At 37.5% G+C, this 12,153-nt stretch overlaps 1 protein-coding gene across 6 annotated transcripts in view; it reads left to right on the top strand.

Annotated features, from left to right (window-relative positions):
• The window catches only part of KAT6B (lysine acetyltransferase 6B), a 93,564-nt gene that overhangs the window by 45,043 nt on the left and 36,368 nt on the right, over positions 1 to 12,153 (top strand). For all 6 annotated transcript variants that reach the window (XM_090145003.1, XM_090145004.1, XM_090145002.1 and 3 more), the window contains exons 3-6: positions 3,644 to 3,752; positions 8,358 to 8,473; positions 8,623 to 8,704; positions 9,618 to 9,750. In XM_090145003.1, coding sequence (XP_090001129.1) covers positions 3,644 to 3,752; positions 8,358 to 8,473; positions 8,623 to 8,704; positions 9,618 to 9,750 — 440 coding nt within the window. The remainder of the gene's footprint in view (positions 1 to 3,643; positions 3,753 to 8,357; positions 8,474 to 8,622; positions 8,705 to 9,617; positions 9,751 to 12,153) is intronic.

Genomic DNA, 12,153 nt, shown 5'->3' with positions numbered 1-12,153 from the left:
TCTGAGGTTTTTGAATTATTGGTTGAACTTCAATTTCTTAGTTTTCTTAATATCTGTAACATTTAATGGGAGTAAGACTTACAACCATTTTTGTGTGTACACAGCTAATGCCTGGCAGTTTTAAGACAATCTGTTTAAATCTTCAGAGTACAATAGCAATGCAAAGAATAATTTCTTTGCTTTCAATGGGATTCTAGCTGTGGGTAATTTCACATACTCAATAGTAAGACTTTTCAGGACTTAAGATGTGACTTCTGGGGCAGCAGAACATTAGAATGCTGCATGCTTTAAAACTTCCATGGGAATTATAAATGTAGTGAGAAGAACAAACAAGTTCCATCAGTAGAGAAACTAGAATAGAAAAAAAAAAAAAAAAAAGTTATTTTGGACCAGACTTTTGAAACCAACTATTCTGGCATAAGGTAACTGAAATCCAGCAGAATTTTAACCAAGGATTAATTGTATATATTCTGAGAAGCGAACAGGCTTTCCCAGTGATGGCTGTGATGTATTTTAAAATAATGCCTTGTGAGGAGCCCTGCAAGGACTCTCTGACCTTCACTTGCTTTGTTTTTGGAAGCTTCTTGCTACTTGTGAAGCTCTGGTTGCAAGGCCTCTCAGACCCCAGGCATTGTCAGCCTGCTGCCTGGCCTCATCCCTTGTCCTCTTGCCTCTGATGCTGCTTTGCAACCTTCTTTCTCCTAAGCCTCTGTGAGCTGTAGCCACTTCTAATGCCAATTAATGTCATGGCCACCTGTAAGGGTTACCTGACCCATGGGTGTGTGAAGATTGCGAAAGTGGGTTTGTGGGATTCTGTAATACCAAGGATGCAAAGGCTTTTGTTTCTTGAGTTTCTTTATTGCCAAATACTACAAATCAGTGCTGGTAAAGCAAGTATGTACTTACAATTATTTACTTATGTGCGTACCTGTCTGCGTGTTTTGAAGAGTTGCTTTCCCCATACTGCTCCCAGGAGCAGGACTAGCTGACATGGGCAAGCCTTGCTCTGCCTTGCTCTGTGGGAGAGCTGTCCTGGGCCATCAGTATCCCAGATCCCAGTGTCATCAGTTTCTTTCACTGTTTTTTTTCTCTGTGCCCATCAAGGATATCTTGGGCTCCCAGCTGTGCTTGTCAGGGATGCTCAGGGTTCCCGGACTAGGCAGTGTTCTTCTGTGTCAGTACTCACACATGGGTTGCTTTATGTCTGCTGCGTTGTTGAGTAACTGGCCAGGCTAGTTTCAGGCTAGAGATGAAATGGAACGAACCTTTATGTTGGCTAACAATTATTCTTCAGTGGATAATGGTACTTGATGACTATCTTTTAGATGGGAAACTAAAGATTAGACTTGAAAAAATGATAGAGGTATGAGAAGAATTTCTTTGGATTGTATGCTGACTGTTAGAAATTATTTTTATCCTAATCAAACCAGTTATGAAACAGAAATAATACTACCAGTGTAATTCTGCTTTAACTATGCAAGTTAAAACAACATGAAATGAAGTTTTATGTACTTGCTGCTGGTAGCATGTGTATTCTTTTGTAAGTAGTTTGGAGATCAGACCCAGTAATAATCATAGTTATTAATGTAAATGACTCCTAAGTATATACTGGAGCCTGTAAGTTTCTTGAAAACCTATGTGTGAAGTGATAGGGTTTGCAAGCTCTCTATTATTAGGTTTGATGTGGGAACATCAGTCTCTGTAGCCCTGAACTGCCAACAACCTTTGTCCTTTATTTTACCTTTAGTTCAAAAAGGAGAAAAAAAAAGGGGGGGGACGGGGGAAGCAGATTGAAATAGGGAAGTACATGAATGTTGGCTAATGGATGTATCTCTCCTAGAGCAAAAAGAAAAAAAAAAATCTTGGAAAGATAAATGAGATTGTGGACCTGGATTTGTTTCATTATATGAATTGTATTTGATGTTTTATAAATAATTTATCAGAGCAAGCATTTCTGAAATGGCAAAAGTTCTGTCCTATCAAAGAAAAAGAGAGCAGCACGGTTGCCAAAATTAGATTTCTACTAGATTTCAGTTTTAAAAAAAATCTTTAAAATTATCTATATTAAATCTCAAGCAGAAGTTGAATTTCACAAGACACTGCAAAGTGAACAGTTTAATTTGCATACATCCAGACCATTTTTCTATTACTATCATTATTGATATCTGAGTGATTAAACAAATAGCTTATTTTTCATGATTTGCATTTGTTTAGGTCAGTACCATTTTCCAGTAAATACATGTATGTTAAATCTATAATGATAGAATGGATTGTAGAATTATGATCTCTTACTGGTGAGAATTGTAACTAATTCTCATTTTTCAATAGATGTATTACTTTAAAGTTACAGGTGAAAAGTGCTATGGTGCTCTCTCACCTATAGAATTAGTGGTATCACCTGATGCTATCCTGCCCCAACTGACAACAAAAAGTCCCTTTCCCCTCTGAGATGATTTTGAAAAATACCCCCCCAAACAACCATTCCGCTCTTCCCAAAACAGCAACAGAGCACAGATTTGTAGGTCAAGTAGAGATGGTCTGCCATGTTGTAGAAATATTGTGGCATATACTGGAAAAGAGAATAGTGGAGTTGAAAACAAGGTGTCATCAATTCAATATGTAACACACTGCTGCTCGTTTAAACCCACAAATTATGAATATGTGTAGGAAACTGTGCAACTGTTTTGATTTCTTCAGTTTTTGGTACTGGCTGCTAGAAGTCAATCTGGGAAGGTACTCTTCATTACTGTACATGGTCTGCTGAAGAAATTGGTGCACCTAGTTGTACTTGTTACAAATCTGTTTACAGATACTCTATGTAGACTCTTTTATATTTGGATGATGCAGGTAAGTAGTTTCACGAACACTGAAATTTAATGCAGAAAATGTTTTGAGATTTAAATCTCTGATAATTCGTCATATACCACATAAGGAAGATGGGGAAGTAAATTTGCAGAGGTTTTTTATTGTTTTTGGGGGAACAAGTTGTGTGTATTACTTGCAGAATTGAAAGATTTGCATATTTGTTTTATTCTGGCTGCATGTGATATTTGGTGGGACTCATCAGACTGGAAGAAATCAATGAAAAAGGTGTCTTCAACCTAAACTGGTGGTTTCAGAGAGGGATGCCAGGAAGTTATCAGTTGGTTGGAAATGTCAGTTTTAAGACACTTCATTGCATTTTTTTTTTTCTTTCATTTCCCTGTGGAAAGGAACTTTATTCAGCTGTAATAAAACCCAATTTATATCTTAATCTTTTGAGTACTGTTACAGCTGAACAAGCAACTTCTCTGTATTCTAAAGTTTAAATGGTATGTTCAAGAATGATGTCCTGAAGTTCTTCCTGGATTTCCTTCCTTAATGCTGGTTTGCACTGGAGAGGTTTATGTGGGTTAGTATGCAAGGATGTTCATTATGGGTTAACTTTTTTTTAAGATGATAAACTTTGTTATTCTCAAGTGAGTAAAACGGATGTTCATCCTGGTAATGAGCATGTAGTACATCAAAGTGTCAGTTAAAACCAAGTCAAGTTAATGAGAGAGAAAAGGCTGCTGAGAATGGTTTGTATGTGCTCATAGTTTGAGAAAAAAACTATTTTTGCTTAATAAAGCTAACTATGCCTGTTTGTTTTTTTTAAATCTAGCCCCGTGCTGATCCCATCCCCATATGTAGCTTTTGTTTGGGAACAAAAGAATCAAATCGAGAAAAGAAACCAGAAGAGCTGTTGTCTTGTGCAGACTGTGGCAGCAGTGGTAAGTTGGCTGAATTTACAAATACTATAAATGCGCATATATAAATCTGTTTTTAAGGTGTTAAAATATTTTTTAACATTTGATTGTCATCTTCTCTTCAAACAGGGATTGAGAGCTAGGACAAAGTATGTAGGAACAGGTGGAAGAAACAGAGGTTTTTCTTTGGCTCAAATTTTATCATATGGACAACAACCAATGAGATGTTTGAGTTTGTTTGTAGGTCCACATGATGAGTAAATTTGTAGGGAAGCCATACTTGCAAAATGCTGGATTTGTTTGATTGTTTGGGATGTACGCTTGATCTGAGGGCTCAGTTTTGCACTGTGCCACTAATTGATCATCAGAAATTTTGCCCATACTGATTTGCGATATCTAAGAAGCTGAGTAAGCTGCATAGGGAAATGCTTTTGGCAAAGGTTTTTGCAACACAGCTGAAATACACACCTGCAGTACCGCTTCTAAAAGAGTTGTGAGCTGCAGTATCTGACTGTTTGGTGCTCTCTTGTTCTGGTCAGGTGCACATGGTTGTGCATAAACTGGACTGAGGAACAAATGTATCTGAAAGGTGACAAGTTAGATCAGTACCCTCGTCCAGTTCACCGCACAGCCATGCAACCTTCTGTGCTAAGATGAAAATGAGAGAGATGCTTGGGAGGGAAGTGAGTATGATCCTCTGAAGCCATCATTGCTTTTGAAAAGGCTGGAGATTAAAGAATAGTTTCAGTTTCTTAAAATTCAGAGTGTTTATCTATGATGATTTTGTAGGTGTGCAGCTGAAGATGGCCAATCTTTTGGTACTGCTACATAAGTACTCAAGTAAAAACAAAACTGTGGATTAAAAATACATTTTCAGTCAATCAGATACACTTTTCATTGTGCGCTTCTGAATCTGTTACCTGGACAGACTTGGGGGGACTGGCTTTTGGGTTGATCTGATAGTGGTAGGACAAGTATTGAAAGAAAAAGAAGGGAGAATTAGATTAGATGTTGGGAAGAACTTGTTTACTCGGAAAATGGTGAGGCACTGGAACATGCTGTCCCTAGAGGTTATGGATGCCTTATCCATGGAGGCATTCAATGCCATATTGAACGGGACTCTGGGAAGCCTGATCTATGAGTAACAACCCTACCTATGGCAGGGGGGTTAGAACAAGATAATCTTTTATGTTCCCTCCCACCTAAGCTGTTCTAGGATTCTGTGACAGATTCCTTTTAAGTGAACCAATTTGTTTTCTAGTGTATTAAAGCAAATGAAATGAGGAAGTGGCTTCACACCAAACCCTACAGACTTCTTTAAACCATCTTATATATGGCGTACAGGATTCCTGCACTTTCAAATCTGCTCCTAGTATTTATAGGTGTAATAGGGATTTGTGCTTGGTTAGACTAGGATGCATACACTGATCAGATGACTTCAGATACCAGTTCCTCTTCTGTTATGTGATAATCCTTTCTAGGTCTAAGAAGTGTGGAACTGTGCAAGTCTTGACTTTCATGGATCAGCTTCCATTTGAATTAACACTGATACATTCTCTCTGCCTCATTAAGACTAAATTATCTTTAATTATCTCCTTAGATGCATTACATATAATGAATGAAATATTGAAACTGCCAATCAGATTGCTGGATGGTTAAACTTTAGTTACTGGTGCCTAACTAAAATAAAACCCAATTTCAGTGCAATATATAAATAACAAAACTTCATTCAAGTGAAGGCTTATTGTAATTGGATTTATAATTTTACACATCGCAGTATGTTTCAAAGCTTACTGTGTATGAAATTTAGAAGAAACTATCGTGCACAGTAGTCATATTGGTGTTCAGTTGATCAGAGATTAAATTGCAGTGCCCACTGTTGGCACGTCCGCTTTGCCTCAGGTTTTTTGCTTCAGTTATTTGTTTCATCAGGTAACGCTTCTGCATGCTGAATGCAGAAACTATCAGGGTGTATGCACATCCTCTCTAACATCATTTGTATTTTGTGGTTTTTGGGAGAATAATACATTTGGGTAGTGAAAATGAAATGCTTGCTATGTCATTTTGCACAGGGTGTTTTCTAAGGGAGTAAGATGAGGAATATCATATGAGAAAACAAAAGCAAACATGACTTTTTTTCCTTCCCTCCCACTGACCTTTGGTTTTGAAAAATCAATAATTTATAAATTGTTACTGGAATGTGCAATCAGTTCTAAAAACAAAGAAATTGTTAATTTCTGTTAAACTGTGTGATGAGAATAAATGGCAATGCTTTCTGAAATTTTTATTTTTCAAACTTTCCTGGAATTTATTCTTGATTGTTCTTTACCAATAGATTATATCACTGCACTTTATTTTGAGAATGTGATATTTTTACGCTATTTATCTTCTTAAGTTTAACAAAAAGTGGATTAGGCCTTACGTACACACTGTAAAAAGAGCCAATTTCAGTGCCAACTTCAGATTCTTAAGTGGCTTCTGCATTCCATCATTCATGCCTCAGTTTATTAGAAAATGAAAATAGGACATGCTTGAGGATTACCCTGTGTCCTTGTTTGTCATGCTTTAGCTGTGGTGGTTTAAACTGAGAAATAGAGGATAGAGAAAGTCTGAATCACCACCAGCAGCCCATTACCTGGAAGAAAGTACTTATCCAGCCTCTGACCATGAGAAGAAAGCATTTTGCATTCATATGACATTAGTGCAGCATTGTATCATAGAATCACAAAGTCACCAATGTTGGAAAAGACTTCTAAGAACATCCAATCCAGCCGTCCACCTATCATCAATATTTCCCACTAAATCATGCCCCTCAGTGCACCTAAACATTTCTTGAACACGTCTAGGGTTGGTGACTCCACCACTTCCCTGGGCAGCTGTTTCCAGCACCTCAGTCCCTCGGGGAAGAAGTACTTCCAAACATCCAACCTGAATCTCCTCTGACACAACTTGAGGCCATTCTCTCTAGTCCTGTTTAGTGATGCGGCAGAAGAGGCCAACCCACACCTCACCTTAACCTCTCTTCAAGTACTTGTAGAAAGTGATAAGGTCACCCCTGAGCCTCCTCTTCTCCAGACTGAACAATCCCAGCTCCCTAAGCCACTCCTTGTAAGGCTTATGCTCCAGACCCCTTCGTTGCCCTTCTCTGAATATGCTCCAGGGTCTCACTGTCTTTCTTGTAGTGAGGGGCCCAAAACTGAACACAGTGCTTGAGGTGTGACCTCGCCCGGGCTGAGTACAGTGGGATGATCGCTTCCCTTCTCTTGCTGCCAACGCTATTTCTGATACAAGCCAGGATGCTGTTGGCCTTCTTGACCATCTGGGCACACTGCTGGATCATGTTCATCTGGGTGTTGACCAATACCCCCAGGTCTGTTTATACAGTCTTCCAGACACTATGCCACAAGTCTGTTGCATTGCCTGGGGTTGCTGTGGCCAAAGTGCAGGACCCAGCACTTGGTCTTGTTGATCTTCATCCCATTGGCCTCAGCCCAGCAATCCAGCCTGTCCAGATCCTTCCTTGCCCTGGGCAGATTGACACTTCCTGCCAGCTTAGTTTCATCTGCAAACTTACTAAGCATGCACTCAGTCTGTCATCCAGGTTATCAGTAGAGATATTGAACAGAACAGGCCCCAATACCTACCCCCAAGGAACACCATTCATGACCAGTCGCTAGCTGGCTGTAACTCCATTTACCACCGCTCTCTGGGCCCAGCCATCCAGCCAGTTCTTTACTCAGCAAAGAGTGTCTTTCTTACAACTTGATGTCCTTGATTATCTCTGAATATAACACTGTTAAAAAGTACCTTCTGGGGAAGGTTAGTCCTTTCCTTTTTAACAATGCTTTTATCTTTTCTGGGTTGAGGGTGAGTTCTGCTGAGATGGTTGAAGACATGAGAAGATGCTGCCTGACATGTTGTATGTGTACAAGTATCTGGTATCTTGTATTAATTGGAAGAACAGCTGGGCTGCCATGAAAAAGTTAATGATCATACTTAAGGAACAAAACGTGGTTTCATGGGAAATGGAAGTTCAGCTACTCTTCTATTCCTCTCTCTTCCTCCTTGCCTCTCATTTTAAACCTTCTGTGGTAGTAAACTTTTTGTTATTTGCCTATTTCCCTGTTTTTTTTTTCCCCCTTTTAACTGCTCTGAAATTGTTCTCTGTATATAACTAAGTAATAAGCTTGAATGAAAAAATGTGTAGATTGAGTATTAAATTTTTTTAATAGGAAGTAAAAATATCTAGAACAAATTACTAGTTCATTCCTACATGAAGATGTCCTGTTTTTTTTACACTGCTATGAAAGGAGTGAGTTCAAGTACACAGAGATACTTTTTTTTTTTTTCCCCCAAACCAATGACAACTATTAAACATATGATGGAAATAACTTAGTGAAAAGAAAAAAGTGCCTGTGAAGGCTATTTACAGGTGTCAGTTAATGGAGAAATCAACTGTTTCTCTTTATAAATAAATTTTATGGTAGTTTTCCCATATCTCCTTTCAAGAAGTGAGAATAATGTCAAGGTTCTAGAAACCACCAATACTTATTGGTGGTTCTGGCTACATTCTGTTAAGCGTAAGAATCAATAATTCTTCAATCTTAATTCCTTTTTTTTTTTTTTTAGGACATCCATCATGTTTGAAATTCTGTCCCGAGTTAACATCAAATGTGAAGGCCTTAAGATGGCAGTGTATAGAATGCAAGACATGTAGTGCATGTAGGATCCAAGGCAAAAATGCAGTAAGTTTACTGTTTGATGTTATTGACTTGTGTTTACCATAGCTCTATACGTAGCACATGTGCAAATACAAATCACTGTTGTGCAACCTCTAGCAATGCTATATTAAGTCTTTTTTTCCTCTTCCTCTTCCTTCCCCCATCCCCTTCAGGATAACATGCTTTTTTGCGACTCCTGTGATAGAGGGTTCCACATGGAGTGCTGTGACCCACCACTTTCCCGAATGCCAAAAGGTGATAATGAAAATCCTTTCAATGAAAATACTTTCATTCACAGTCTTTTCTCCTCTTAAATGACCAAAAGCTCTTGAGCATGCTAATTATTTTTACATTGGTGAACAACGTAATTTCAGTTATGTTAAAGCCAATACGTTATTTTTGAGATTTCTGTGCAGAATAGTAAAGGCCTGTGGTTGATTTGCCATGAATTGAGTTGTTTGCCTATTTTTGGAAGTGAAGTTTTGCAAAGGCCGTTGAAAGTGTTTGGAGTGTATACATGAGCACAGAAATCCTTAAAGTAGGTGAAAGAGCCTCCTGCTTCACATGACTTGTAAAGGTAACTTAAAGTACCTGTGTCTCCAGGATCTCCAGTCTCTAGATTTCTGATACATAGTACCTCTTGTTTCTATTCCCACATCTTTATGGCTTTACTTATTTAATGCTAAATTACTCTGACAGGTTTTTCAAATATTTTTCCACTTAAGTCTCATAGCATTATTATATCCAACATTAAAAGGCTGACAGATTCAAGTTGTATATTAAAACTAACAAATCTAGATGCAATCTGATATTTCATTTGGCACGCTCTCACCTAGATTGCTTTGTAATGAGCATGCAATTTTTTCCATCTTTATTTTGTTTTAAGAAAGATCTAACTATACTGTAAGGAAGGGCAGACAGACGTTATTCCAAGAATGGTTTTGTGATCTTTTGTGATCCTTCCTATCATTTTTCCCCCTTTCCATACTTTGCTTTCAAAAATTCCAAGATAGAGATAGAAAAGTGTACCTTTATTTGTCTAGTTTTCTATTCTGTGTCATGTTTAAAAGAAAATATTATAATTACGTATGTGGCATATATCCTGGTAAACATCTCCAGTACAGACTAAATAAATTGTGTACAATTAAATCTTTTTTCCTTTATGTAGGGATGTGGATTTGCCAGGTCTGTAGACCAAAGAAGAAAGGGAGAAAGCTACTTCATGAGAAAGCTGCCCAAATAAGGCGACGATATGCAAAACCTATCGGACGACCGAAAAATAAACTAAAGCAACGAATGTTGTAGGTTTCTCTCAATTTTTTTTTTTTTTAATTTTATTGTAGTTAGAGTTATCTAATCTCAGTTACAGTTTTTTTTGTGTTTCAAACTGGGGAAAGTAAGTGATGAATGTACTAGTATAGGCTTTTTAGCCCAATGGCTAATAGGTTCTTAATTATAGTGGTTATTTTTTCAGATTTTCAGAACACGATGGGGAGAAAAAACTTTGTGTATTACTTTTCGAGATCCCATAATTTTTTAAATACAATTTGCAACCAGAGCAAGTACAGTTAGGTCTATACAATAATACATGATGTAACTGCCTTAATACGTAACTTAAGATAATTTATGTTCATACAGAGTTCATAATAAGTGGAAAATAGATAATAAATTATGTAAATCTAACTTCAGGGGATTGTTCTGTTCAAAGGCTTGCTCATATGAGTATAGAAATGACTTTATTGTCATAGCTCATCATTGAGCTGTTAATATCAGCTCACAAGATCCATTCCAAAAAACCCACTAAGTAAACACTACAGAAGTTCTAATTTCAGAGAGACTCTGGAAAAAATGATTGTTTGAGTTATGTTGTTAAGCTGCTGCTGGTTCCCAAGGAAAGAGTCTGCAGTTCTTTTTACTTACCAGGAATGTGTTTATCTAAGACAAGAGAATGCTGTAATTCCTGTGGAATCCGTCTTTCCAGGGAACCCTGTAGCTGAACTTCTTAAGTCTTGCTTTGGAGAATTTTGAAGTTAAGAATGCTGAGTTGACTTTACACTCAGGGTTTAAAAGGAACAGATTCTTTGTTATCTTCAGTAGTATGTTGCCCTCTATCCCATGTTCCTACTCACATGTGCCTTCCTTCTCCTATTTAAATATCTGTTTCATTGTGTGATCCTAGCAGCGGAAGGACTTTCTAGCTCTCTTTACTCTTCATTCTGTCAAGTGGCTATGACCAACCATTATTTTCTCTACAGTCTAAACCCATCTGTTATTCTTCTGAGTTGCATGTTAGCTGCTGTACAACTTTGTGTTTCGTAAGATGATAACTTGTGCAGCAAATGCTTAAAAGGAGAAAATACATAAATACTAGCAGTACTATGGTGCAGCACAGTAGTCAGGTTGATGTGCTCAGCATTGCAGCTTGCTAAATACTTATTTTCCTATTATCAGGATCTTATTTTGTCTTTTTGACTCACATTCAAAAGTTCAAGATACACTGCTCCAGGAAAGTAGTGTATCTTCTTGTCCTTCAGGACAAGAAGGAAGAGTACAACTAAATGAAAGTAAAAAAAAAAAAAAAAAAAAATGTAGTAGCAGTGGCTCATGAGAGCATGCTTTTAAAGGATGAGTGTGGGGGGGAAATTTTTTTTTCTTCCTTCTCTTGACTAAATAACTTCTAGGTATTTGAAAGTTGTTGAAAGTAAGTAATAGGCTTTAACACATGACAATTGCTGTGTTTCTTTGTGTCTGCATCTCCCTCTATTGCTAGCAACACCTTTGTTCTTATCCCTTTGAGAATTCAAAAAGCATTTCCCTGATTTTATGCATCCCACAGTAGACCTACTGTGAAGCAGGGATGCCTTTCACATACAGTAATTCTACTTCCCCTCTTTCCTTACACATCTGAAAGAAAGTTGGAAAGGTCATGTGGGTCTTATTGTTAAGTTTTGATAATGGAGTTTTGAACTATGACTTCTAACATAAATGTTATGTTTAATGTTGGATGATGATTATGAATGAAAAGATATTCTTCTTTAGCATGCGAGTCATTTGAGCATATTAGTTTAGTATTTTGGGAAGGGATTTTTTTTTTGTAATAATAAATATTTACCATACTGTGAACATGTTTCTATTACTGCAACATCTAATATTTATAAAGTAATTTAACTGAAAAAATAATGGTTAGGAGATAAGAGCAGTAAATCTTAAGGAATCCTGTTTAAAAGAGATAGTAGGATATGGAAGGCAGCAGTGTCATATATAAAAGTGAGTAGTTGCATAAACTGTGGTAAAATTAGCCACTTTTTGTATAATACAAACGAAAGCTTTCCAGTCCTGGAATTACTTTCTGCTTATTGACTGTAGGAAACCCTTCAGAGGCATTACTATATAGGATTAACTAAAACCAGGTGTGTGTTAGCCTCTGGCATTGATGGTGATTAGCACATCTGGTAGTGAGAGTAAGTCTTGTTATGGACATAAGCTTATGGGAGCAAAGGATTCAAAGGACTTACAAGTTTTTTGGTTTTGTTCCTTCTTAGGAGCTACCCAAATTTAAGGATGTGTGAGTGGAAAGGGACTGTTTTTTTAAGTGGTGGGCCCTTGGAGTTCAGCATACCAGATGGTAGCCCTAGGCTGTTCAATCTCTAATTAGAAGTAACCTGTTGGAATTAATTACCTCAGCATCTCAATTAAGAAGGCAA

The sequence above is a fragment of the Phasianus colchicus genome, chromosome 8 (genome assembly GCF_987193195.1).
Source record: "Phasianus colchicus chromosome 8, bPhaCol1.hap1.1, whole genome shotgun sequence".
Lineage (NCBI taxonomy): Eukaryota > Metazoa > Chordata > Aves > Galliformes > Phasianidae > Phasianus > Phasianus colchicus.
Note: the sequence above shows the minus strand (reverse complement) of the source record. Positions and strands in the feature narration are given on the sequence as shown.